This window comes from Podarcis muralis, chromosome 17 (genome assembly GCF_964188315.1).
Source record: "Podarcis muralis chromosome 17, rPodMur119.hap1.1, whole genome shotgun sequence".
NCBI classification, from domain to species: Eukaryota; Metazoa; Chordata; class Lepidosauria; order Squamata; family Lacertidae; genus Podarcis; species Podarcis muralis.
In genome coordinates, this window is record NC_135671.1 from 36,854,893 (window position 1) to 36,882,316 (window position 27,424).

General features: G+C 49.1%; 3 protein-coding genes across 7 annotated transcripts in view; 2 read left to right on the forward strand and 1 right to left on the reverse strand.

Moving 5' to 3' along the window:
- The window catches only part of HDAC6 (histone deacetylase 6), a 38,661-nt gene extending 36,633 nt beyond the window's left edge, over window positions 1–2,028 (forward strand). For all 4 annotated transcript variants that reach the window (XM_077921674.1, XM_077921677.1, XM_077921676.1 and 1 more), the window contains one exon: window positions 86–2,028. In XM_077921674.1, coding sequence (XP_077777800.1) covers window positions 86–154 — 69 coding nt within the window. In that variant the 3' untranslated portion in view covers window positions 155–2,028. The remainder of the gene's footprint in view (window positions 1–85) is intronic.
- Window positions 2,029–6,111: 4,083 nt separating this feature from the next.
- On the forward strand, window positions 6,112–16,215 carry LOC114587643 (LHFPL tetraspan subfamily member 5 protein-like). 2 transcript variants are annotated; one of them, XM_028712202.2, is made up of 3 exons: window positions 6,120–7,454; window positions 11,494–11,736; window positions 16,078–16,215. In XM_028712202.2, exons 1-3 carry the CDS (start codon window positions 7,022–7,024, stop codon window positions 16,104–16,106), a joined length of 705 nt encoding a protein of 234 aa, XP_028568035.1. In that variant the 5' UTR covers window positions 6,120–7,021; the 3' UTR covers window positions 16,107–16,215. The 2 variants fall into 2 exon arrangements, with proteins under 2 accessions (XP_028568034.2, XP_028568035.1); XM_028712201.2 differs by having other exon boundaries at window positions 6,112–7,454; window positions 11,494–16,215.
- Window positions 16,216–17,383: 1,168 nt separating this feature from the next.
- PCSK1N (proprotein convertase subtilisin/kexin type 1 inhibitor) lies at window positions 17,384–27,023 on the reverse strand. Its single transcript, XM_028712200.2, is given in 4 exon segments — window positions 17,384–18,243; window positions 21,835–22,430; window positions 26,745–26,809; window positions 26,812–27,023. Coding segments are annotated over 4 exon segments (1,107 nt in total). The 5' UTR covers window positions 26,996–27,023; the 3' UTR covers window positions 17,384–17,981.
- Between the last annotated feature and the right edge of the window lie 401 nt (window positions 27,024–27,424).

Below are 27,424 nucleotides of genomic sequence, written 5' to 3' on the forward strand. Positions count from 1 at the left end.
TTGTAGTCTGATTTGACACTCTTTTGTGCGTTTATTATCATTATCATTATTAGTATTGTTCCTTTGGGCTTCTCCCCTCTCCCAGATTCTCTTTGAAGCCAAGAGCCAGGCTCACCGGCTGAAGTTTGGCGTGGACATGGCAGTACCTTCCTAAAGCAACTCCCTTTGTAAGGAGCAGCTAATACAGAATGCAGCACAATCTACCATCGTTTGACCTCACTGAATTGAACCTGATGCTTCAAGGGCTCTTGATGTGCCAAATAATAGTCAGCAATCATCAATGCAATACCACCAGCAGCCACGAATCAAACACCAGCGACCTCATTGCTTCCACAAGGACAAAGAATGTTCCTTTCTGGTGTATTCCACGATTGGGTCCATTTCAAATCAACCTTGGGGATTACTTCACTTCTGGGCAGAGGTGACTTGCTTTCCCTGTTGCTGAAGAAGCGCATGTTTTTCTTGGGAAGGTGGGGGGCAGGCATTTATCTCTGCTCACATTTCCGGAGTCTGATTGCACAACACACCCATTCCATCCTGTCTCAAATTGCCACATATTTTTTCCAAATCACCCTCTCTCCTCCATACTAAAGTTGCTAGGTTGGAGGGAAACCATGCTGAACTGAGAAAGGAGGGATGATAACAATAATGATGATAATTTATTATTTATATCCTGCCCATCTGGCTAGGTTTCCTCAGCCACTCCTCTCCCCTCTGCCCGCCCCCATTAATCAAGAACGTTTCTGCAACTAGTTGAGACTAAAGCATGTTTTGGGCAAGCGGAATCCTGTGGCTAGGAGAGGTTCATCTCCAGAAGGCTTGAAATATAAATGGCTGGAGGTCCAAGTTCCTCTAAACTGGGTGACATCCTGCAATTATATACAGATATATATTTGATGGAAGTCTTTGGTTTGCTTGTTCCAAGGTTCTACAGTATTTGGTGCTGCATGTAGCAGAGAACATGCAAGATGCTTGAGAGGATGGCCTAAGGGGTCTTTCTCTCTAGATTATAGAGACAGGAACATGGGATCTGAAAGGCTCTCATCTGATGCCGTGAAGGCTATCTTATCATTCTTCTAAGGTCAGATTCTCACATTCTTCCCATTCCTGCCCCATCACGGTATGTGGACTCAAAATTGTGTGTGTGTTTCTGTGTGTGTGTGTGTTGCAGCTCATCTGCGAAGATGGGTGTGAAATGGGGCCATTTAAAACTCTGCTTTCAGCATGCCAGAGCTACATTATTCGCACACTGTTTCCTGCAGTGTTTGGGCATCCTGCAGTTCTGCTGCAAAAGGAGAATGTGAGAATTGGGCCTTGGTTACTGTGTTTGTGGGAAATGTTTGCTGGGCTATCGTCTTAAGCAAGGAGCATGGCCAGTCCTTCCAAAGGGCAACCGTGAGCTGTACCCTGGGCAATGAGCGGCAGGGGTGGGCAAATGGAAAAGGCTTTGACAACCCTGTCTGGCTCAAAGTGGTTCAGAGGAGCACCTTCCTTACTGGATTCCGGGCAACCACAGATTGCCCCTCACCTTGAACTAATAAAAAACCCGAATGGGGCCAGGGTCAAGGCGACACATAACTCTGTCCATAAAAAAAAGAGGTTTCAGAAAAGATGGGTTGAAAAGGGCTTATGGGGAGGGTGGTGGTGGGGTGTCAGTTTTATCAGGGCCGGCCCTGGTAAGCTGGGGGGCAGGGGGGGGTGGCTATAGGGCAGAGGTGGGGAACCTGTCATCCTCTGAATGTTATTGGGCTTCAGATCCTATCATCCCTGACATCATGGGCCATGCTGGTTGGGACTGGGGAGTTCAACACCTGGAGGGTCACAGTTCCCCCCTCTTCCTTGATAAAGGGGCTGAACTCATACCATGATATAAAGGAGGGGTGGGGGGGTTTCACTGAACCTTTAGAAGTGGGGAGTTAGTTACATTATAGCCTAAAAAATCCTTTGCATATGATTACTTCCTTTGCCATTTTTTCTCTGCTCGATTTTATAATCTTTCTAATTATTCAAATAAAGTGTTTCTGTGAATGGAGTGGCTGTGTTTTAGATCTGGGGAATGGGGACAGATCGCTTGGTCCAATGTTAAGCCATTTAAATTGTGATCCCATGACTGTGCCCTCCTTGTGGGCTGCCACGGGTGCCATGCCTGTGCTCTGCCCACTGGCTGCTAGTGCCCTCTCTGCTTCCTCATGACGTATACCCTCGTGACACGTATACCCATGGGGAGGCTTTGCACACCTGATGACCTGCCAGAGCCTCTGTGTGTAATAGAAACTCATTCTCTTCCATTTCTGACACATCCCCCCTTGGCCATCTGTCAGAACTATGTGCAGGATGCAGCTGAGGCTGGGGGGTGTTTTGCCAGATGTGTGGGTTTGTCATTCTGCTTCTAAATTTGTATTTATCCCAGTCTGTTCCAGAGATTCAGGCAAGTTTCCTCCACCTCCTTATCCCTGTCCAGCAAATGCCAGTTCATTGGATGCAGCTTTTGAGTAAGCCACGGCAGTTTACAAAAGATACTTCGTTTTACACATAAAAAGGTAAAGGGACCCCTGACCATTAGGTCCAGTCGTGGCCGACTCTGGGGTTGCGGCTCTCATCTCACTTTATTGGCCGAGGGAGCCGGCGTACAGCTTCCGGGTCATGTGGCCAGCATGACTAAACCGCTTTGGTGAACCAGAGCAGCGCACGGAAGCGCCATTTATCTTCCCGCTGGAGCGGTACTTATTTATCTACTTGTACTTTGATGTGCTTTTGAACTGCTAGGTTGGCAGGAGCAAGGACCGAGCAACCGGAGCTCACCCCGTTGTGGGGATTCGAACCACCAACCTTCTGATCGGCAAGTCTATGGTTTAACCCACAGCGCCACCTGCGTCCCATAGTTTCACACATAGTTTGTCACAAAATCCACTTGCAGTTTTTCCAGCCCGGTCCCTTAAGGATCTTCTTTTCACCTACCTTCCTGTTATCCATAATGTTGTGTTGATCCACCAGAGTTGTTCCACACCTATATATACCTTTCTTCCTTGGGTGATCGGATGCCATGCTCTGTGAAACCCTTGCTCCAACGATGGAAAGATTTTTGATTCTGACCGTTCCCACTTTTCAGGTAACTCCTTACTCTGCAGTCCTGCACATTTGTGTCACACATAGGAATTTGGCAGATCATGGAGCTTTGTCTTAAGCACAAGAGGGGGACAGGCTGTATCTTCTCCCTCTGATGGCCTTGGCAAAATCAATAGGCTTTTTCGCCTCTTTAATAGCAAACTGCTTGTGATCAGAACTTTTGCGGCTCTTAGGTCTGCAGCCTAAGTCATTCGGGCTCAGCAAGTCAACGTGTGTGTGTGTGTGTGTGTGTGTGTGTGTGTGTGTGTGTGTTATAAAAACACATATTTGTGTTTGCATGATGCCACAAGTTGGTATGTCTGCTGATAGGTCTCTATTTAGGCCAGAGCAAGTGGTATCGTAAATCCCGGAGGCTAGGACCCAAACCTCAGGAAGAACTTTCTGACAGGAAGAGCTCTTAAACAGTGGAAGTGATTCTCTCAAAATGTGGGGGACTCTCCCTCTTTGGAGGTTTTTAACCAGAGATTGGATGGCCATCTGTCTTGGATGTTTTAGCTGATATTCCTGCATTGCAGGGGGTTTGGACTAGATGACCCTCAGTGTCCCTTCCAACTCTACAATTCTATAATTCTAAGTATTTCAGCGTTCTTAACATCACACCATCCCCCATATTGCAGGTGAGATGGCGGGTAGAGAGAGAGAGACTTCCGTTGCTCCAGCACCACCTACAGTGGTACCTCGGGTTAAGTACTTAATTTGTTCTGGAGGTCTGTTCTTAACCTGAAACAGTTCTTAACCTGAAACACCACTTTAGCTAATGGCGCCTCCCACTGCCGCTACGCTGCCGGAGCACGATGTCTGTTCTCATGCTGAAGCAAAGTTCTTAACCTGAGGTAATATTTCTGGGTTAGCGGAGTCTGTAACCTGAAGCGTATGTAACCAGAGATACCACTGTACTCGAATGTACAGCAGCGACAAGGTCTTCACAGAGAACTCATAGCTCAGGCATTTAGGTCTAGCTTTCGCTGTGATGCCCACCTTGGGTCTGAACTGCATCACCGCAACTGGTCTCTGACATGGCTAAATGCTCGTCCGTCATTGGGGGTCAGTAATGGCTTAATTGGGACGTGGGTGGCACTGTGGTCTAAACCACAGAGCCTGGGGCTTGCTGATCAGAAGGTTGGCGGTTCAAATCCCCATGACGAGGTGAGCTCCCATTGCTTGGTCCCTGCTCCTGCCAACCTAGCAGTTCGAAAGCACGTCAAAGAGCAAGTAGATAAATAGGTAGCACTCCAGCGGGAAGGTAAACGGCGCTTCCGTGCACTGCTCTGGTTTCGCCAGAAGCTTAGTCATGCTGGCCACATGACCCGGAAGCTGTGGACAAACGCCGGCTCCCTTGGCCTGAAAGCGAGATGAGTGCCACAACCCCAGAGTTGCCCGCAACTGGACTTAACAGGCATCCCTTTACCTTTTAATGGCTTCAATTCTTTGTGTGGAAGAGCCTCCCAGCACTTGAGCCCTAGCAGTCTGAAGCCCAGGCACAGTTGTGTAACTTCTGTGAACTAGAACATTGTACAGTTGTTGTTCTTTATAACATATCGTTGCAACGGCTGCGCACAACTCCCAATCTCTGCCAGGCGGTAGAAGATTCCCGGGAGACCCAGGCACTTACCCTGGGGTCCATTTCCACTGGGAATCAATGTGCGGCAGAGACTGCTGTGCCATTAAGAAATACTATTTATTCTCCACACATTTACACCAGAAGCTTTCAACGGAGGGAGTGCACAGTTTAAAGCATTTGCATCTCAGTAGGAGGAGGGACGCGGGTGGCGCTGTGGGTAAAACCTCAGTGCCTAGGACTTGCCGATCGCATGGTCGGCGGTTCGAATCCCCGCGGCGGGGTGCGCTCCTGTTGCTTGGTCCCAGCACCTGCCAACCTAGCACTTCGAAAGCACCCTCGGGTGCAAGTAGATAAATAGGGACCGCTTACCAGCGGGAAGGTAAACGGCGTTTCCGTGTGCTGCGCTGGCTCGCCAGAGCAGCTTCGTCACGCTGGCCACGTGACCCGGAAGTGTCTGCGGACAGTGCTGGCTCCCAGCCTCTTAAGTGAGATGGGCGCACAACCCTAGAGTCTGGCAAGACTGGCCCGTACAGGCAGGGGTACCTTTACCTTTACCTTTATCTCAGTAGGGGCTTGTTCCCCCAGCACTGCAGCCATCTCCCTGCCTCTGTCGCAACCTGCCAAGATGGTTCTGCTCTTTGGCCCCCCATTGAGGTCTGCCTACTTCTTTCTTGTTCCCAGAAACCCACTGGGAAAGAGCAACTCCTCCCCTTCCGTTTGCTATTCCAAGTCTAATTTTAAATGGGCACATTTTTCCTGTGTGACATCACTCCTCCCTCCCCACCTGCCAACCTTGGCACCCCTGTTTTGCACAGACCCAAGGATCCTTCTTTGATGGCCATTGTTTCATAGTTCGCATGTTTGGCAAAAGAAGTGTTTGCAGCCTGTACTTTCCCTTCAATATCCCAAAGCCTAGACAGCATCTTAAAAAGCAGAGACATCACCTTGCCAACAAAGGTCCATATAGTTAAAGCTATGGTTTTCCCAGTAGTGATGTCTGGAAGTGAGAGCTGGACCATAAAGAAGGCTGATCACCAAAGAATTGATGCTTTTGAATTATGGTGCTGGAGGAGACTCTTGAGAGTCCCATGGACTGCAAGAAGATCAAACCTCTCCATTCTGAAGGAAATCAGCCCTGAGTGCTCACTGGAAGGACAGATCCTGAAGCTGAGGCTCCAATATTTTGGCCACCTCATGAGAAGAGAAGACACCCTGGAAAAGACCCTGATGTTGGGAAAGATGAAGGGCACAAGGAGAAGGGGACGACAGAGGACGAGATGGTTGGACAGTGTTCTCGAAGCTACCAGCATAAGTTTGACCCAACTGCGGGAGGCAGTGGAAGGCAGGAGTGCCTGGCGTGCTCTGGTCCAGGGGGTCACAAAGAGGCGGACACGACTAAATGACTAAACAACAAATCCCAAAGGTTATCTAAATACTACCATTTATTTTTATTTTTTTACCATTCACTAACAGACTCTAGCAAGATCTATGACAATATAGATATACGGTATTTGCTGTATATAAGTCGATAATAATATTTAAAAATCTACTGTGCTGCCTGCCCCCTGCTGGAAACGCGAATCCCTTGTCTGCAGAGGACCATGAGATGTGTCTGTCTGCATTCCTGCAATTTGTAGCCGATGTGCATTTTGGAGGAAAGGGACAGCTATTCTGGGCCCTCTTCCTCCCCAGCCCCAAAACACCGCTTCTTGTTTTTCCGAGCCAGGACATGAAAGCGTGCCTCCATCCTCGCCTGGAGGGAGCGCGGAGCATCTTCCCAGCCTCTCCTCGCTGAGCGACCGAGCAAGGGAGGCGAGGACGAGGCGGCCAACTCAACCTGGGCGCCGGGCCAAGTGGCAGCTGCTTTTGCCTCCGTCGCTGGAGGAAATAAATCCGGGTTTGTGGAATGAGGATGGGAAGAGCCAGAGAGCAGCGTCTCCCTCCCTCGGCGCCCCGCAAAGGAAGGTAGCCAATCTCGGGGAAGGAAGGAAGGAAGGTAGCAGTCCCAGCAGAGGAATGCAGAGAGACTGCGGAGGAAGCGAGCCGAGCAGCCCTCCCTCGCCCCAGAGGGAGCCTGGAACCAGCGACAGGGAAAGCTTCAGCTGCTGCAGCCGAGGAATGCAGAAATTTGCCCAGAGGAGGAGAGGAGCCAAGAGCTGAAAACGAAAGCAGGGCATCCGCAGCCGGAGGAAGTGGGCGCACGCTGGATTGTGGCGCAAAAGGGACACGACGACACCCCCTTCCCCACTTTATCCTTCTTCGGAAAGCTGCTCCCTCTTGGAGGTTGCCCCGGGTGCAAGAGGGCGGGCAGACCCCTTGAAAGAGGGCTGAGCCATGCTGGCAGCCCGAGAAGCAGCTGCGCTCTACCAGACGGATTTTGTGCGCAATGCCAGGGCAGTGGGCGCTCTCTGGGCTGGCTGCACCCTCTGCTTTGGCGTCCTGGAGGTCGTGGTCCTGATCCAGCCGGCGTGGGTGCAGACAGCGCCGCTCACCTACCAGCTGCCCCCCTCCGGGGTCCTTTTCGACCCCAGCGTCAGCGCCGTGGGCTCCTTCGGCCTCTACCAAGTCTGCAAGGAGCGGGATGGCACCCTCCAGTGCGAGGGGTCACTGGTCACCCTCACCCCGATCCCATCCTTCAAGGCAGCCGCGGTCTTTGTCCTGATGGCCCTGGTCCTGGTGATGGGCAGTGTGGCTTCCTTGGGCCTCTTCTGGGTCTGCAGCCCAGGGACTGTCTACAAGGTGTGTGCCTGGCAGCAGCTTTCAGCAGGTGAGAGAGAAGGTGCCTCTCAGTGGGAGCAAATGGCAGCTTTCCTGGGTGCGATGAGAGCAGGCAGGCCTGGGCTACCTTCTTTTAGAAAGGAATGGGTGGGAGGGCAATAAATTCATAGAATCAAAGAATCTTTGATTTGGAAGGGACCCAGGAGTCATCTGGTCCAAACACCTGAAATGCAGGAATCCATGACAGATGGCCATCCACCCTCTGCTTGAAAACCTCCAAGGAAGGAAATTCCACTGCCTCTTGTGGGAGTCTCTTCTACTGCCAGACACACACACACACACACACACACACACACACACACACCTGTTCACCTGGGGTCATATCCTGCAGAAACCAGTCATGTGATTGCTTGGTAACATATTTAGAAGGCAAACAACAGTGTGAGTCACGTGCTGGTGTGACCAACAGACCCAATCCAAGATGAGGCTATGCACCCACAGCTAGGCTTGATTCTCAATAAGCAGGAGTCTGGTTTTACTCCCCACCTAAGTGGGGTCCCCCAATACTCACCTGCGGTGAGAATAAATCTTGCCTGCTACCCTTGACTGTGGGTTGCCTGGCCTTTACCAACAAGGTCTTTGAGCTGTGGGCTCCTTCCTTTTATCTGCCCAGAATCTGCCCCTATGTTCAGTCTTCTTGGGGGATCCCAGGTTCTGGTACTTTCTGCATCTTATAAATCTAGAACTCGGAGTCATCGGCTTAAGCAGAATGGGGACAGATAAGAGAAAGTCCTTCTTTACACAACACACAGTTAAACTGTGGGATTCACTCCCCCAAGGCTTTGTGATGGCCACTGACTTGAAGTGGGCTGGACAAATTCATGGAGGAGACTCTCAGGGGCTTCTAGACATGGTGAGCATGTAGTATTACTTCCACTATCAGAGACACAACAGCTCTAAATATCAGATGAAGAGGGGCTCACAAGGAAGACAGAGCTATTCTCTCTTTTTTTATATAAGATTTTTATTAAGATTTTTACATTACAAAATAGAAAAAAGAAAACATACAAAATAAAAGTAGTTAAAAACAATCAATCTTTTCATCACATTATTTTTCATTTACTTGTTTCTCGGACCTCCTCATACCTCCCTTTTTTGTATTCCAGTTCCAATTATTAGCTCAGCAATTTCTTTCCCTCTTTGTTCTACCCAGATCTTTAATCTTAAATTATTATAACCTTGAATTTGTACTTATAAACAACCATTTTTTCATATTCTTTTATACCATTACAGCTAGAAACCACTTAATTTCAATCCAGCATCATTCTAACATTCATTAATTTTACAATGCCTCTGTAGATAGTCTTTAAATTTCTTCCAGTCTTCTTCCACTGACTCTTCTCCCTGGTCTCGGATCCTGCCAGTCATTTCCGCCAATTCCATGTAGTCCATCACCTTCATCTGCCATTCTTCCAGAGTGGGCAAATCTTGTGTCTTCCAATACTTTGCAATAAGTATTCTTGCTGCTGTTGTAGCGTACATAAAGAAAGTTCTATCCTTCTTTAACACCGATTGGTCAACAATGCCCAGGAGAAAGGCCTCTGGTTTCTTCAAGAAGGTATATTTAAATACTTTTTTCAGTTCATTATATATCGTCTCCCAGAAAGCCTTAATCCTTGGGCACGTCCACCAAAGGTGAAAGAATGTACCTTCAATTTCCTTACATTTCCAACATTTATTATCGGGCAAATGGTAGATTTTTGCTAGCTTGACTGGGGTCATGTACCAGAAGACAGAGCTATTCTTATGTTTGGTCAGGCCAATATGGAAGTGGAAGTGAGACAGATAAAAAACCTTAAATAGGTGTCCTACCATGACCACCAAAATGTATCTGTTTTAGAACGGGCGACCCTCTAGATGCCATTGGCTTCTCAACTCTTAGGCAGCAAGGCCAATGGACAGGGCGGACGGCTACTAGTCATGATGACCATATGCTTCCTCCATTATTAGAGGTACCATCAATACCTTTCCGAATACCAGTCATTGGTATTTTGAATACCTGCCCATTGAGGGACAACAGTGGAGCCACAGCTGGAGAGAACTATTGCCTTCATGCTCTGCTTTGGGCTTCCAAAAGGCACCTTGGCAAGCCTTTGTTCTGACTCAGCAGAGATTTTCCTATGAACTATGCAAGTTGAGCAAATTTGCACAATTCTCTTCTTTTGCATAATTTAGTCTGCAATTGTCTCTATTTCTGAACAATTTCTTCTTCTGGTTTCGCTAGCCACGGGGGAGGGGCAAGGAGTTATGCAGGACTCCAGATCCAATTTACCGGTAACCATCCATCTTTTGAGGTTTCTGCAGATGCTGCCTGCACTCCTTCTAGCATATCTTTTGCTGCCCTAAGGGCCAGAAACCTGCTGTAAAGAGTAAAAGCTACTTTTCTTGGAAAACTGAATTCTGTACCCATTACCGTATTCTGTGCTTTTTCCGTGTTCCTGCTCAACTGCAGTATACACAGAGCCCTGACTGAGGGATAGAGTTCCCTTGTAGTGCTCTTGTGCTGCTCCTATCCATTTCAATGAGGCTTCTGCAAGACAACTTCCTGGTGGATTGTGCCCCTTATAAATTAGCAGGAGGGCGACATCATTCAGATTTCCCCCTCAAGTACCAAAATATTTGGGGCAAAGGATGGGGTCCTCTCCTGCACCCCCCTGGATTGGAGTAGGGGGAGAGAACAGTGCTGGCTCCAGAATGCTAAGGGCCCTCAGAAATAGTGCCCCTCTTTGAGCTCCCGCGGGTGGCGCTGTGGATTTCATGCTCTTTATTCAGCTCATAGTGGTGAGGAGGAATGGAAGTTCCCCCAGAATGTCTGCTTTATATACATTATTTACACAATGGGCCCCACGTGATTGGCTAATTCCGGGATTCTCCTGTAGGCCAATCAGGTTGTGGATTCCCTTCCACCTGGAGCTGGATTGGGTGGCTCCTGTGGACAAATCAGACTGCTGCATTCTGGATCCTATTCTTCTAGGACCAATCAGACTGCTGCATTCTGAATCCTATTGTTCTAGGACCAATCAAACTGCTGCATTTTGGATCCTATTGTTCTAGGACCAATCAGACTGCTGCATTCTGAATCCTATTGTTCTAGGACCAATCAAACTGCTGCATTTTGGATCCTATTGTTCTAGGACCAATCAGACTGCTGCATTCTGAATCCTATTGTTCTAGGACCAAACTGCTGCCATTTGGATCCTATTCAACTCAGTACATAACAATCACTGCCATTTTTTTGTACTGGGAGTAGATCACAGTCTCTTGGGAGTTGGACATGTCTGTTCTAGAACATGCTGAGCAAAGTGAGAATTATAGTACTGTGGGGGCAATGGACCTCTGCTGGTCTTCAGGGTCCTGGCAAAAGCCCAATCTTTCCCCCCTCTGGAGCTAGCTTGGGGAAAGTACCGGTAGGTCCCAAGGCTATGGGTTAAGCATCAAGATTGGGGGTGGGAATCAGTAGATTATCATCCTATGGAGGTGTATGTGTAATAATAATAATAATAATAATAATAATAATAATAATAATAATAATAATTTATTTATACCCTGCCCCCCCTGGCCAGAGCCAGGCTCAGGGCAGCTAACACCAGTAAAATTACAGTAAAAACATAAGGGGGGGAACCAATTTAAAATACAGGTTAAAATGCAATTTAAAACGCAGCCTCATTTTAAAAGTAGCCCATACATCAAAACCATAAGGGGAGGGAAACAGAAGGGCCAGACTGAGTCCAAACCAAAGGCCAGATGGAACAGCTCTGTCTTGCAGGCCCTGCGGAAAGATGTCAAGTCCTGCAGGGCCCTAGTCTCTTGAGACAGAGCGTTCCACCAAGTCGGGGCCAGTACTGAAAAGGCCCTGGCCCTAGTTGAGACCAATCTAACCACCTTGCGACTTGAGACCTCCAAAATTTTGTCATTTGTGGACCTTAAGGTCCTCCGCGGGGCATACCAGGAGAGGCGGACCCGTAGGTACGTGGGTCCTATGTGTAAGGACATCAGCTTTATTAACTCTGTCTCTCTCTGTCTCACAGCAACTTGTCAGGCTCTTGGCTGCCTGGTTTTCCCAGACGGCTGGGGAGCCCCTGAAGTCAGGGCTCTTTGTGGGCCTCGGGCCAGGAGCTACACCCTGGGTGCCTGCACAATACACTGGGCCTTTACCCTTGCCTTGCTGGGCATAGCCGATGCCCTGGTACTGGCCACCCTGGCTTTCGTCTTGGGGAACCGGCAGGATGCTCTGCTACCAGCAGGCTACGCGCCACCCTCGGGAGGAAGAGGTAAGCAGCAGAATAGCCCCCGTCCCTGTTATTCTGGGCAAGGATGGGAGCCAGCAGATGCTCAGATGCGAGGCTGGCAGGAATGTCAGCTGCTGCCTAGCAACGGCCAATGAGGCACAAGGATGCATCTGAAATGGGGAAAAGGTGGAGGGGGCTGGAGGCTGCAGCAAAGAGGCCCAGTCTTCCAGGAACCTCCGAAGCCCCTCCCTTTCCTCCAAACCAGAGAAATATAACTGGTGGCGATGCTTCTGCTAATGCAAATGTGTTGATAAGTCTCTCCCTTTCTGCCACAAGCTGGGATTAAGGACTCTGGGTTTTCTGCTGCCTTACTTGCTGCCACCAAAGTGGGGCGGGGGTGGGAAGGCGGTAGAGGAGGCCCCATTTTCTCCTCATACCCTGTTCCAGTGTTTCTCAAAGCACTATCTAGGTCTCTGTGTAAAGAACTCAAAGTCTGCGCTCCGTTGCCTCACTACTGCCACCACCACCAAAAATGGGATTCTGTGGTGGTGGTGGTGGTGGTAATAATAATAATAATAATAATAATAATAATAATAATAATAAATTTATTATTTATACCCCGCCCACCTGGCAGGGTTTCCCCAGCCACTCTGTGAGTTATAGGGGGAAAGTATAAAGCAGGGGTCCCCAAAGTAAGGCCCGTGGGACTCATTTATCTGGCCCGCGGCGACCCCCGCCACTTGCTGCACGGCTGCCCACTTCCGGGTCGGAGGAGGACTGGAAATGGCTTCTGTGCATGCGCAAGCATTATTTCCAGGTCACATCCGGGCCAGAGGAGGCCCGTGCACATGTGCACAAGCTATTTCCGTTCTCTGACCCGGAAGTGTGCCAGAAATAGTGTGTGCGCACGCGTATGGGCACGTGCTCCCCCGCCCTCCGGCCCACTGCACAATTGGCGCTGGAGACACCGGCCCGAGGCGTGGTAAGTTTGCTGACCCCTGATATAGAGTATACAGAACTCACTCTCAGTGGCATAGCATGGGTGGGGCCACCGGGGGGGGGGAGGGTTGCCCTGGGCTCAAAATTCTTAGGGGCACAATTTTTTTTAAAAAAGGAATAATAAATAGACAATAGTGTGCGCTTCCCACACAGAAAATCTCGTGTGTTTGCATGGGCAGACTGAGGAGCGGATTTGGGGTATGGCCAGTTGCAAGGCTTTAGAAAGAGACCAATCCCCCGTCTTGCTTTCCACCCTGCTAAACGCTCACAGGGTGCTGCAGCTGCCACTTGGGTAGGTTGTGGACCTATTGCCTCTTTTTTCCAACCTATTGGTGGGTGGTACCGAGGATACTTAGGGGACGCGGGTGGCGCTGTGGATAAAAGCCTCAGCGCCTAGGGCTTGCTGATCGAAAGGTCGGCGGTTCGAATCCCCGCGACGGGGTGCGCTCCCGTTGTTCGGTCCCAGCGCCTGCCAACCTAGCAGTTCGAAAGCACCCCCGGGTACAAGTAGATAAATAGGGACCGCTTACTGGCGGGAAGGTAAACGGCGTTTCCGTGTGCTGCGCTGGCTCGCCAGATGCAGCTTTGTCACGCTGGCCACGTGACCCGGAAGTGTCTGCGGACAGCGCTGGCCCCCGGCCTCTTGAGTGAGATGGGCGCACAACCCTAGAGTCTGTCAAGACTGGCCCGTACGGGCAGGGGTACCTTTACCTTTACCTTGGATACTTGCCTTGCACTGGCCACTGGCAACCCACGCTACACCACTGCTCATGCTAGAGGGCTGTGTGGCTTGAGGCACAAAGGGCAGGAGGTCCGCTTGTAGTCAATGCCCCCATCTTGGTTGTAACTTGATGCCTGGCCTGATCCAAGAGGGTGTGTATTTTCTCTGACCCTGCCAAGCCCCGCATGAGGTATGTCTCAGGATCTCAGGCCTGGCACTAGAGCCATGGGATATTCACCACCAAGCACAGAGAAGGCTCTGCTCAGTTTGGTTCCTGAAGCAGAAAATCTGTAAGCTACCTCTCCATGCCGGAAAAATAAATCGACTAACTGCAGCTGCATCACACACAAATAAATTTTAAACAGACAGCTTCCCCCAAAGACTCCTGGCAGGGTATAGTTTGCCCTTACAGAGCTACACCTCCCAGAATATTTTTTTGAAAAAAACCTATAGCTCCTAGGATTCTTTGGGGCAAGTCATGTGCTTTACACATGTGGTTTGTATGCAGCCTGGCTCTGTGTCTGAAGTCAAGGTCAGCCTGAGAGTTACATAGACTTAGAACATGCAGAAAACCTTTATAGGGAGGAAATGAGAGAACCATTCATGCCTTGCTGGGCAACTGCTCACATCTCCTCCCTCAATACTTGTAACCCTGACCCCCAGCATGGGAGAAACACTTAATTAAAAAATAACCAAAAAACAACAACCCTGGATGTATGAAGTTTGTCCTTAAAAAATGCCTTTAAAATAGTGGCGGTGACACTGTTTTATATTTATTTAAAAAACCTAAAAACCTAGGAAAAAATAATAACAACCCTAGTACCCTATAAAATAGAGGCAGCTGAAAATTGGTATGCTGGAATGCAGTAGTAGTAGTAGTAGTAGTAGTAGTAGTAGTAGTAATAATAATAATAATAATAATAATAATAATAATAATAATAATAATAATTTATTTGTACCCTGCCCATCTGGCTGGGTCTCCCCAGCCACTCTGGGCGGCTTCCAACAAAGATTAAAAATACATTAAAATGTCACACATTAAAAACCTCCCTGAACAGGGCTGCCTTCAGGTGTCTTCTAAATGTCAGGTAGTTGTTTTTCTCTTTGACATCTGGTGGGAGGGGGTTCCACAGGGCGGGTGCCACTACCAAGAAGGCCCTCTGCCTGGTTCCCTGTAGCTTTGCTTCTCGCAGTAAGGGAATCGCCAGAAGGCCCTCGGTGCTGGACCTCAGCGTCCAGGCAGACCGATGGGGGTGGAGATCATAGCTGTCAACGTTTCCCTTTTTAAAAGGGAAATTCCCTTATTCTGAATAGGATTCCTCGCAAGAAAAGGGAAAAGTTGACAGCTATTGTAGAGATGCTCCTTTAGGACACTAGCCAATGTGACACTAGCCAAGGCCTCCGTACCCAAATATGCTTGCAGGGCATGTGCCACAATATCACCTATGATGGTTCCTGCCTGAATTCAGAGGGAAGGTTATGGGATCGTAGAACTGTAGAGCTGGAACGGACTCCAAAGGTCATTCATTTGTTGCAGGATGAAGCGACTTGCTCCAGGCAGTAGCACAAAGGAGCGCAGGACAGATGAGGGCATGAACTATTCTCTGACCAGTACATCAAAGAATTGTAGACTTGGAAGAGGTACCCTGAGGGTTATCTAGACCAGTGTTTCCCAACCTTTTTTGGGCAAAGGCACACTTGTCTCATGAAAAAAAATGTCAAGGCACACCACCATGCCAGATGGGGAAAGGTCACTTTTTACTTATGTAAAAAAAAATAAAAAAATAGTAACAGCATAGAAGGTAATGGTTAGGCTAGCATCCCTCTTCCAAATATGCTAGGTTTTTATTTGCAGGGACTGTTCTACATGGGAAAGCATTCAGCACTGTCATTCTCCCATCTGCCATCTGAATTGGTACTATTCTGGGTCAACTTACTCTGCTGCATGTGTAGATGAAAATGGCACCAAGTGTGGGGGAGGGGGCAGAACAGGTTTCAGATACAGGATATTAAGCATACACGTACTTCAGATTGAACTGGTTGCTTGCTTTGCAAGTTTTCATTTCCCAAATGACTGCCTTGGCAAGCGCAATACCTACCAGGCTCAACGCCGGTCTCGCGCTGCCGCTTCCCGCGCTCTCAAGGACCCGGGGGGAGGAAGGCGTGAAGGGAATCCCGAAGGCACGAAAACCTCGCGCATGCGCAGGCCTTCCGCCTGCGACAGCCCAGTAGGCCGGCCGAAGCGAGCGGCGATGGGATGTGGGAGGGAGCTCGCTCGCCGCCCCGCGTGTGCCTATGTGGGGCACGTTACAGCCCCGTGACGTCAGCGCCATGCAGGCAGACGGCGAGAGTCCCGCGCTGGGCGGCCTCTCCTCGCCACCGCCACCCCGCCTCTCGCCGCCCGACTCGCCCGCCTCCCTCCAGGCAACATCTCGCGGCACACCAGGCAACGTCTCGTGGCACACTAGTGTGCCGCGGAACACCGGTTGGGAAACACTGATCTAGACCAACCCCCTGAAATGCAGGAATAAAATGTGTTGGCCTCGGTGGGGGGGGAGGAATTGGGGCTCTCCTTCGGAGAGCAAATGTCTTGCTTAGGCAGGGACATGAGAAGATCAGTGTCTTTCCAGGTCTTTTCCTTCCCATTCCCTCTATGCACACAGGTGTGACTTCAGCACTGACTCCGGACTGATCTCACCTCCCCAACGGACATCCTTCAGAGTCGGTCGCTCGCCACAACAGAACCCTTTCCTTGCTGTGCCTAGCTGTTGCAATAAAGATATTTTTTATTTTAAAAAATGCTACGTTGTGATGTGTTATTAGTACGGATGTTGGAGAATTCCGCTGGAAACTGAAATGGAAGCAGAAATTGCTGCAGGCTGTATGTTTGTCCAAGTCAGGAAAGGAAAACATGTGAGCAAAAATATCTTTTCTATCAGTGGGTGGGATTCAACAAAGTTGCTGCATTTGCTGAACAAGGTCTGTTGGTGCAACAGGACTTCCATCCCACCCGCTAAATCCTCTCTGGAGGGTTGGGGGAAAACCAAAGTAGATCTTGTTACCCCCCCCCCCCATGCATGCATGCGTGCGCACGCACACACACTTTACATTTACATTTAGCACTGTGTGGAAGTCCACCCTTTTTTTTTTAGTTCCTGATCATTGTGTGAACCATCAACCTTATTTTCTGCATAGTTTTTGACCACCACCCCCATTCCCCTGAAATTAATTATGCAATTATTCCGCCAGCTGTGTAATTTATTTTTTCAGTTTTGGGCAATAGCGGACAGCTAAATGAACAAGGGAGGTTTCAGTGGGAGCCAAACTTCAGGAGAACAAACAGCACTGGTTGTGACAAACACAGGACAGGATGCCTCGGGACATCTTTGGTTACTAGTTATTTCTATAGCTGTTTTCAAAAGGGATGCGGGTGGCGCTGTGGGTTAAACCACAGAGCCTAGGGCTTGCTGATCAGAAGGTCGGCGGTTCGAATCCCCACAACGGGGTGAGCTCCCGTTGCTCGGTCCCTGCTCCTGCCAACCTAGCAGTTCGAAAGCACGTCAAAGTGCAAGTAGATAAATAGGTACTGCTCTGGCGGGAAGGTAAACGGCGTTTCCGTGCGCTGCTCTGGTTCGCCAGAAGTGGCTTAGTCATGCTGGCCACATGACTTCCTTGGCCAATAAAGCAAGATGAGCGCCGCAACCCCAGAGTCGGTCACGACTGGACCTAATGGTCAGGGGTCCCTTTACCTTTATAGCTGTTTTCATAAGCTTTGAAAATCATTTATCTTATTCATTCTCACTGGAACCCTCCAAGCCGGTAAATATTTTACCTGTTTTACAGATGAGAAACTTTGAGACTGGACATAAGTTCCCAAGGGCGTTGAGACTTGAACCTTTGGGCTCCATAGTTCAACAGAGTAGGGTATTTGAAAAAGGTTTGAGAAGATGTAACCAATGACGTCAGCGCTACATTAAAATACCTGGTGGGCTCTTTATTAATTCATCAACACCAAAAACTCTGGCCACAAGCAGGATCAAACAGGGCGACAAATCAGCAAGAGGGCGCATATGTCTTTGTGTAACGTGAATGTGGGTGAACACAAGGCATCTTACAAACCGGACATACACAAGCAGCGGGAAACTCTGGTGGGCCAAGGGAGGAGCAAGGGATGAGAGACAGGGCTGAGGTAATGGGACTATTAAGGCAGAAGGAAAATTAGGGTGGGGGTAATTTGAGCCACTTTTAAATATTTTTTTTAGCCAAGATGGCCCCCAGCTCTGCGTTTGACATGAGAGAGATGATCACCATCAAACTGCAGCTTTCTATCAGGACGCCCAGAAGGTTAGCGGGGAAAAGAGCCCCCTCCCCATACAATAGCAGAACTGGGATTTGGGGAGCCCAGTGCAAGGCTCTCCCCCTTCCTCCTCAGTAATTTGGGGTCACAAGGCAGAAAAGAGGCAGGAACAAACACGAGGTGTCACAGTCCACTGACATTCAGAGACTGCCAGAGAGGTGGGGGGCAGGGGCGAGGTGGCTCCCCCAATCTTTTTTAGGCCAATTCCTCCTATTCAGGCAGATACCGAAGCCTCTGCACCCCCCCAGAAACCCCCCTCCTCCCGCCGGCCCCTTCCCCTTCTGTCCGCTTGACCCGTTGCAGCTGGGGCTCCCCACCGGCCTCCCCGCCTAGTCGTTTGACCCGCAGAAGATTGGGGGGCTCAGGTAGGTCCCCTCCGTCAAAGATGGCACGCCGCAGGCGCCGGGGAGGCGCTTGGAAACGCTGGGGGTTCAGGTTGCCTGCTCCTGCCAGGATCCGGCCAACCAGGTATCTGCAAAGAAGAGCAAGAGAAAAAGGTGAGTCGGACGAAGGAGCCCTCTCCGCCTTTTCCCACAATCCTTTGCGGGAGCCAAGGAAAGGCCTTGACTCATAAAGTTGCCTGCCATCTCCCCTCTCCCCAAAAAGGCTGGAGACTGAAGTTGTAATTTCTGATGGCATACAAATATATCCTTCCATACTCGCCTTGCCCACTAAACCCCACTTTCGTTGACAGAACCCAATGATGCCATTGAAACTCCCAGACATGGATTGGTTAGTGTGGGGTCTGCTCTTTTAGATTTCCCAGAGGTACTAGGACTGGAAATGCCCCCCAAAAGATGTTGGACTGTTTTTGTATGCCACTAAAGCGGCAAGACTTTTATTAGCCAAAAACTGGCAAGAAATACCAACAATAGAAGAATGGCAGATGAAGATGTTGGATTTTTTGGAGCTGGCCGACCTGACTGGAAGAATCCACAACCAGAAGGAAGAGGAGACACAAGAGGATTGGAAGAAATTTAAAGAATATTTAGCTAAATATTGTGACATAAAATAAATAGAAAATTCTTGGAAATGATAAATAAGCTTAGGGGTAGAATAAGAATATGTGGTAGTAAATACCAAGGATTTGAAAATTAATAAAGGAGAAGAGGTTAGTAAATGAAAGGAGTTAATATCAGTAGAAATATGAATTTGGAGAACTGCTCTGCAGGTGATATAATGAAATTCAGTTAGAGGGGATTCAAGGAAGTCAGTTATCAATGAAAATTAGGTATTTGAAGAAATATTTTTTCTTTGTGTTTAGTTTATTGCAGTGTAATGTGTTTTTCTTTGTTGTGTGTTTTGTTAGGTCATTTTTGTGATAAATGTGGAAAATCAATAAAAAAAAATTTTGGGGGGGGGGGGGGGAATAGATTCCCCAGAGGTAACACCTGGATTTTTCTCTTCCTTGGATTAGTCTTCCTCTTCTCCATACACTAGGATAATGACTTCTTAGATAAGTTGAAAGCTTATCCGAGATTTCTTACTGACAATATCAATACTGGTGTCCAGACTTCCAGGGAAAACAGTTTGCCCCCGCAGTGAACATTTCCCATTGTTTGTGTCCCCAATACTTTGTGGCTCGCTGCGGTTCTACAACTGATAGACAAGCGTTCCTCGCCAGCCAAGTCGATGTGGGAAAAGGTTCCCTTAAGGTAGCAAACAGAGAAATGCAAGCACTTGGACTCAGCCCTGTCCTTCCATTTACAAAGGGCTCCAGTGGGCATGGAGAGCAGACAATGTCTATTGCTCCGCCTGCCCTCCTTCTCCAGACCTCTGCACACGCACACACAAACTTTGTATTTTTCGCTCTATAAGATGCACCAGACCATAAGACGCACCTAGTTTTTGGAGGAGGAAAACAAGAAAAAATATATTCTGAAACCTCTTCAGGGCAGGAGAGAGCCAGTGTGGTGTAGTGGTTAAGAGCGGTAGTCTCGTAATCTGGGGAACCGGGTTCGCGTCTCCGCTCCTCCACATGCAGCTGCTGGGTGACCTTGAGCCAGTCACACTTCTTTGAAGTCTCTCAGCCCCACTCACCTCACAGGGTGTTTGTTGTGGGGGAGGAAGGGAAAGGAGAATGTTAGCCGCTTTGAGACTCCTTAAAGGGAGTGAAAGGCGGGATATCAAATCCAAACTCTTCTTCTTCTTCTTCTTCTTCTTCTTCTTCCCGCTGCCTTGAAGAGGCTTTGCGTTGCTATCCCAGAAGCCAGAACAGCAAGAGGGATCGCTGCGCAGCGAAAGCAGCGATCCCTCTTGCTGTTCTGGCTTCTGGGATAGCTGCGCAGCCTGCATTCGCTCCATAAGACACGCACACATTTCCCCTTACTTTTTAGGAGGGAAAAGGTGCGTCTTATAGAGCGAAAAATACGGTATGCTCCAGTTCTTCTGGAATAGCATGGAAGGCAGTGCAGGGAGCTGTAGGAGAAAGGAGAAATTCCTCCCTCTGTTTTGCACTCAAAGAAGGTGCCTCTGCTGCATCAGCTAGCCTTTCACGAATGGATGGACAGCATTGGATGCAACCCAGACAGCCTATAATGCTATATAAAGGTAAAGGGACCCCTGACCATTAGGTACAGTCATGGCCGACTCTGGGGTTGCGGCGCTCATCCCGCTTTATTGGCCAAGGGAGCCGGCGTACAGCTTCTGGGTCATGTGGCCAGCATGACTAAGCCGCTTCTGGCGAACCAGAGCAGCGCACAGAAACTCCGTTTACCTTCCCACTGGAGCGGTCCCTATTTATCTACTTGCATTTTGACGTGCTTTCGAACTGCAGGTTGGCAGGAGCTGGGGCCGAACAACGGGAGCTCACCCCATCGCGTGGATTCGAACCGCCGACCGTCCAATGGGCAAGTCCTAGGCTCTGTGGTTTAACCCACAGCGCCACCCGCATCCTATACTGCTCTACATCATGGTTTTATTGCATTTTACTAAAATTATTACATGCCAAAATCTACCTAAAGTGAAGCAGGTTCCCTCCTTACTGAGAAATTAGTGACTGTGCAGTGCACTAACTAAAATTCCAGAATTCCACCTGCATGTAAGCCGCCAGATGCAAATCTGGGGGACCTACCTGGAATATCCAGCTGGGGGAGGGGCTGTTGGGCCCAGCAGCATCTTTCAGATGCTTTGAACTACAATTTTCATCAGCTCCCGCTAGCATGGCCAGCAGTCAGGAAAGAGGGGACCTGTAGTCGAGGAGCTCAGGAGGACCTCAGGCTGAAGAAGGCAGTTCTAGGGTCCAGATTTTCTACACTGAATATTTCCTAGGCTGTGGTTTTCTTTAAAAAGGTAAAAGTGCTGGAGCCCATGCCTTGCTCTTCAGCCTAGCAATCTTGCCCCTTGTTTCCATGTGCATGAGGCAGGGGCAGACTGCACAAGTTGTTCAAAACCATGCATTTCCCAAGCATTATTTGATAATTATTTTTATACTCCAATGGAACGTCATTACTGGATTACAGCATTTCAGGTGAGGGTTTGCATTGCCGAACGAGTGCCTCTTGAAAAACAAACTCGCTGTATTTGGACAAAGAGCTTGCCAGGGAGAAGGCTGGGCGAACTCTTCTCCACGACAAGCAACTTTTCTATATGCATGGTTAAAAAAAAAAGTGGAGATAGTCACGCATACATAGCCCCACACCTGAAACCAGGAAAAACGCTTTACTGCTTGATTCTGGTGAAAATATAAACTGCCACTGAAATTTCTTATGTACCACTTCCTGTTCCATTAACTGTTTCCTCGAATGTACTACCTTGTTATTTTAATTATATATTCTATATAAAAAGAGAGGTGTATGAAGGCAGCCTGAGTTTATTCTGTGAGAGAAGACAATGTGTGGGCATTCTGCACATGCTCCTAGGCCATAGATGTCAACTTTCCCCTTTTCTTGCGAGGAATCCTATTCGGAATAAGGGAATTTCCCTTCAAAAAAGGGAAAAGTTGACAACTATGTCATAGGCACTCCCTTCTTTATTGCTTCCTGTGTTACACAGCTGAGAATGGCATTCCAAACAGGTTCTGGGGCTAAGCCCTAGCTCAGAAATGGGACCCCATTCCAGCTACCTCAGCATCTCAGGGTCCATCTCCCCAGTAGGTTCTTCCTCCCCTCCCAGCTCCTCTTGGGGTTCAAATCCTCCTTCTGGGACCCAGTGGCGATTGCGCTGTGTTTGAGGTGGGAAGGAGTTGCCTGCTAAGCCGGTCTCATCATACTCTGGGTACAACGGGGGCCCCTTTGCTTCTTCCCAAAGCCTGAGCAAGTTGGCCAGATAGGCAGACTCCTGGTCCCGGCGATGCCCGTCCTGAAGGAGGCGCTGCAGAGCGAGGGCCAAGCGTTCGTCTGGTTGGAACTGGTTCCCAGGCGGTGCCACCGCTCTCTCTAGCGCCTGGGCCAAGCGGTCATCTTGCAGTTGGTTACCGGAGGCGGCCATGGCTCTCTCTAAGGCTTGGGCAAGGTGCTCTTCCTGCAGCTGGCCACCAGGGGACGACATGGCTCTCTCCATCGCTGCCAGCCGGACGAGTTCGGGGTAATACACCTCATTGGCCAATGCAGACTCGACCGCCTCGTAGGGCACTCCCTGCAGCTCCCGCCGAACCCTTCGGGCTCCCCCAGGTAAGTTGTGGTTCAGCCCTCCACGGGAGCCCCCTGTGCTGGGGAGAGGCTGTAAGAAACAGGGGGAAAGAATGCAAACTGAATTTTAAGGAAAGGTCAGAAGTCAGGCTGGCAGCAACCGCAGGGAGGGGGGCACGATACCACCTCTGCCCCACAGCAAGCCAGTCACTGGGCATTTCGTGGTGTGGGCCATCATACTTCAGTATGGAACAGTATAATAAAAAATTTAAGGTCTTTTATATATAATAAATGTTCATAAATGTAGCAACTAAGCACGTACATAGATATGTGGACCACATGTCTGGAGCAGCACAGGAAGACCAGCCTGAAACCATTTTGACTCCCAAACTGACCAAATGTTTTCTCTGCAAGGAGGGAGGGGGTGAGGGAACCTTCCCATTGTCTCAGGAATTGGGTAATCACCATCTCAAAGGAATGGCCAGACTACCAGGAAAGGCATTATCAGATAACCTGGCAGACAGGAAAAGCAACAACATTCAAATTTCTGTTGTAGACCGCCTTTTCTGTGATGTAGGTATGATGTTTATGGGTGGTGGTCTTGGGTTACACACCTTCTGTGATGTATGTATGATGTATGGAGGGGTGGTCTTGAGCTCCAGGGCAGGGAATTTAAATTGTCTCTATAAGGGCAGGGACACCTTTGTTCTGTGTCCTCCTCCATCCTCCTGCCTGTGAGGGGAGCACCCTACTGCAACAGCTTTAATAAAGATCAGGCTTACTAGCTGGTTTGCTTCTCAATATTCTCTGGTTGGCCTCTGTTATTTTCACCTAGCAATAGGTAACCCACTTAAGGTGTACAAGAAAGGCGATTCCAACAAAACATTAGGAAGAACTTTCTGACAGTAAGAGCTGTTCAATGGCGGAATGGTCTCCCTTGGATGGCGGCAAAGTCTCCTTCCTTGGAGGTTTTCAATGAGAGGCTGGATGGCCATCAGGGATGCTAGCTGAGATTCCTGCTTTGTTGGGGGTTGGACTAGATGACTCTCAGGGTCCCTTCCAGCTCCACAATTCTAACTCAGTCCGTCTTGCTCACGATGCACCTTGACTTTTGGAGGTGCAGGTGTCATTTGCTGTTCTGCCTCCAGCAGCAAAACATCTTGGATCAGCCCTGGTGTTTAGGCGCAACTACAGTCATACCTCATGTTACGTTTGCTTCATGTTATGTTTTTTCAGGTTGCGTCCCACAGTGACCCAGAAGTACCGGAAAGGGTTACTTCCGGGTTTCGCCGCTCGCGCATGCACAGCACGCGCATCTGAAGGCAGCCCTGTTTAGGGAAGCTTTTAATGTTTAACAGACCACTGTATTCACCACCCGACCCCACCCCCACTCATATTTTCCCCCCTCCACCTCTTTCTCCCTATTCTTCCTAATGTCTCAACAAATGAAACCGATTTGTAAAAAAAAAAAGTTGTTACGTGGAAAACAAAAATATGAGAGAGAGACTTTGCACATACCTTTGTAAATCAAGAAAATCTTTAATAAAAATACATTAAAAACCCCCACAGACCACTGTATTTTCATACTTTGTTGGAAGCCACCCAGGGTGGCTGGGGAGACCCAGCCAGATGGTTGGGGTATAAATAGTAAATTATTATTATTATTATTATTATAGTAGCACAAAATCTCGCTTCGCGCATGTGCACAAGCACCAAATCATGCCGCACACCTGCGCAGATACAGCGCTTCAGGTTGCGGGCTTTTCATGTTGCAAACGGGCCTCTGGAACGGATCCCATTCGCAACCAGAGGTACCACTGCATGCTGAATTATCAAGCATTACTCAGTGAGCGTCATGGCTAGGAGAGGCGTGGGGGTGAATACTACAAAGCAGAGGCAGATTTAATTTCGAGTGAGTAATTGAGCCGAAAACTGCCTGCACATTTCCTGCTCTGACGTCTAGAAGAACATCAGCTAGAGACTTTAAAAAAAAAAAAAAGCCAAGCCTGAAAACTAGACTATGCCTGAGCCCCTTCTATTAGACTCTTTCCAGATTTTTCTCCTTGGTTTCACTCTGGATTTTTGCAATAAGTCTGCAACCGCCAAAGGACAGAAAATGAGATGGTTTTCTGGTGAAGCAACTGGTTTATTGTATCATTCGCAGTAGATGTTCGCAGGACCAGTTGTAGGGACTGAAAAGCTCACGTCACAATAAACTATTTTGTCTCTTGACTGCCATAGTATGGCATTTTGCTTCTCCCTTTGTAGATGTAGGTGTCTATATTTCTGCATCTCCCGATGGTGTAATTGGTTAGAATCACATCCATTTTTCTATTTTTCTTCACATTTGTAAAAAGGCTTTGATGAAGACAGAACAACAAAGGCTGAATTTGTGTGTGTGTGTGTACCACACACATAGACAGAAGCCTGTTTCCAAGTTCAGACCTACCAGCCCAATACACACAAATACGATCTATACCAGCCACACTCTTTTCCCAATTGCAAATTGGTTATTGCAAATCACCACATGTCCTTCATATATAAGCCATATCTACGTAACTAACAGCAGCCAAATTTCAGGGCATTACTAATCATTAATAATGATTAACATCATTGTTATTATTAACATATCAATTTGCACCATGCGCCCATCTCACATCTGAGGACCAGTAACCAAACTTCCTCTGACTAACGCCTACCCAAATGGAGAAATTTACAGTACTTGAGCCGTAATCAAGATTCAGGAGCTGAAAGACCCTCTGGAAATGGGGGCAAGGGGGATCTGCCAGTAGAGGAGGCAGATGGGCCAGACTAAGGGCGGGCATCAATGCACGGATGTGCACAGAAGCCCTTGAGGATGTGTCACGGTGGAAGGTCCTCCGCAGTCTTCCTGCAGAGTTAGTCACAACCACCAGGAGGATAGATGCTGGGAAGCCTGGTTGGTTTGGGTACACTGAGAAATCACTTTGGTGTTTGTGAGGCTCTCTTGAGCTAAGCGGTGCTCCCTTCAGCCTCTCCCACCTCAAACACATATTCTACATATGTGCAAAAGCCCCGCAGCATCCAATCTGCCTCTGGCTTTGTTCAAACTACCCCTTAATAAGGAGTCAAGACTCCTACAGCTGAGATGGGTGGCAGCGCACAGCAGACAGGCCACGGACATAAAAGCCCATCGATGAAAATTGTGTCTTAATATGTTTCCAGTTTATTGCAGATTTTAAGTATTCTTTGATATATATTTTCATTCCTGCTTTCAACTCTTGTCTTTTATTGGCATTTTAAAAAATGTTTTAATTTTAATGCTGGTTTTATTGTTCTGCAACTCGTTTAGAGGCTCTATTGACAATCAATTAGTATATGAATTTTGTTCAATAAAATGCCCCAAAATACATGCCCTGAATTATTTTTTAAAACGAATAATACATGGCATGCATTTCAGTACCCCTCACTTTGCACCTCCTTTTACACACAAACACACACGCACACACTCCGTCTTGTACAGATGGATAACAGGTGCAAAAATAACGGTGTACTTCTTTTGTGGCCCATCTGCCACACAGACGCACCCCGCAACTTGGCTTGCACCCGTCACACTCTTTCCACAAAAGCCCCACACCCTTAGATCATCCTTAGTCCCGCGCACCCACACTTTGTACACAGCAACGCCCCCCAGCACTCGCTCTGCCCTTTGCACACATGCACACGCTTCTTCTGCTGTGCGTAATTCTTGGAAACGATGGAGCTGAATTCGTAACGCGTCCTTTACCTTTCCACCCACAAAAGCCCCCAGTTGCTCACAGAGGGAACAGGCATGAGTCACAAGCACACGCACAAACACACGAGCGCCCTTTTTTTGGGATCGGCGGGTGAAATTGATGCACAAATGACTCGCTGTTTTTTGCTTCCCAGCACAGAAACACACGCAGATTGCCAGGTGTCCTGCACGGTTTGGAGAGCATCCTTATTCCAGATCACCATCATTGAGATGAAGAACGCTCCTCATCCCCCCCACATCCCCACAGTGCCCCATTAATTCAGCTCTTGGGTGCCCCCCCACGCCTCTCCTTTCTCCCTGGGCTGCCAACGACGACTATTCAGTCATCTACAGAAATCAGATGCGCGCCCTCCAGAGCGCGGCTGGCTGCGCAGAGGCAGAAAAGCAGGTGCGCCACAGAAAAGTGCCGGCAGAGCCCAATGGTTCTGGATCGCTCCAGCAAGGAAGCCAAGCCGCAGGGCCAGGGGCTCGTCTACGTGTCCTCTGGGTGTGGAGTCCCCAGATAACCCGGCACCCCTCGCCCCCTCCGCGGATGCTCGCCCATCCCGCAAGTGGCTCGCGTCCCCCCGGTCATCCTGCCCGCCCGGCGGGCTGATGCTCCGGCGCCGGTTCTGGGTTCGAATCGCCTACCTTGGCGGCTCCGAGGCCCGAGAGCAGCGCGAGCAGCAGCGCTGGGCCCATCGCTCCCTCTGGGTTGGACGGGAGGTCGAGGCTGCCCAGACGGCGGCGGCGGCGACAGCAAGCGAGCGACGGAGCCGAGCCCGGACTGCGCCAGAGGAGGCGGCGGCAGCGCCAGACAAGAGCCGGAGCTCCGCCTCGTCGCCGCGGCCCCGCCTCTGCCCATCGCTCCGCGCCCGGGGCTCAAGGACAGCGGGGGGCATCTAAGGAGCCAACGGGGGGAGGGCGAGGTGCCTTCGCCCCCCCTAAAATATTTGAGCCCCACCCCAAAGTTAATAGGCATTGTCTCATTCAAATGGTTTGGTGTGCGCCACGTCTTATGATTGATTATTCGGGGCGAGGCTTACCTGCCCCCCACCCAATATTTTATTGAAGTTGGCACCCTTGGCGGGCTGCGGGGGGAGGAGAAGCACGGCCACGCCGGTACCTCCGCCTCCGATTTCACTAGCCAAGGACAGGGGGCACCGGAGCGCGTGCAAAGTGCATCCCTTTCAGCGCCAAGCGATCTGCACAGCCTCCGTGACCGTGTAGAAAGGTGTGGCTTTGTTTTGTTTTATTATTATCTTTAAAGAACAAACCTTTTTCCTGAAGCGAGTCATACTGTTAATCTCTCTCTCTCTCTCTCTCTCTCT

Coding starts and splice junctions, on each gene's coding strand:
- LOC114587643 (XM_028712201.2), top strand. CDS start 7,022: ATGCTGGCAGCCCGAGAAGCAGCTGCGCTCTACCAGACGGATTTTGTG. Junction 7,455..11,493: donor CTGGCAGCAGCTTTCAGCAG/GTGAGAGAGAAG, acceptor TCTGTCTCACAG/CAACTTGTCAGGCTCTTGGC.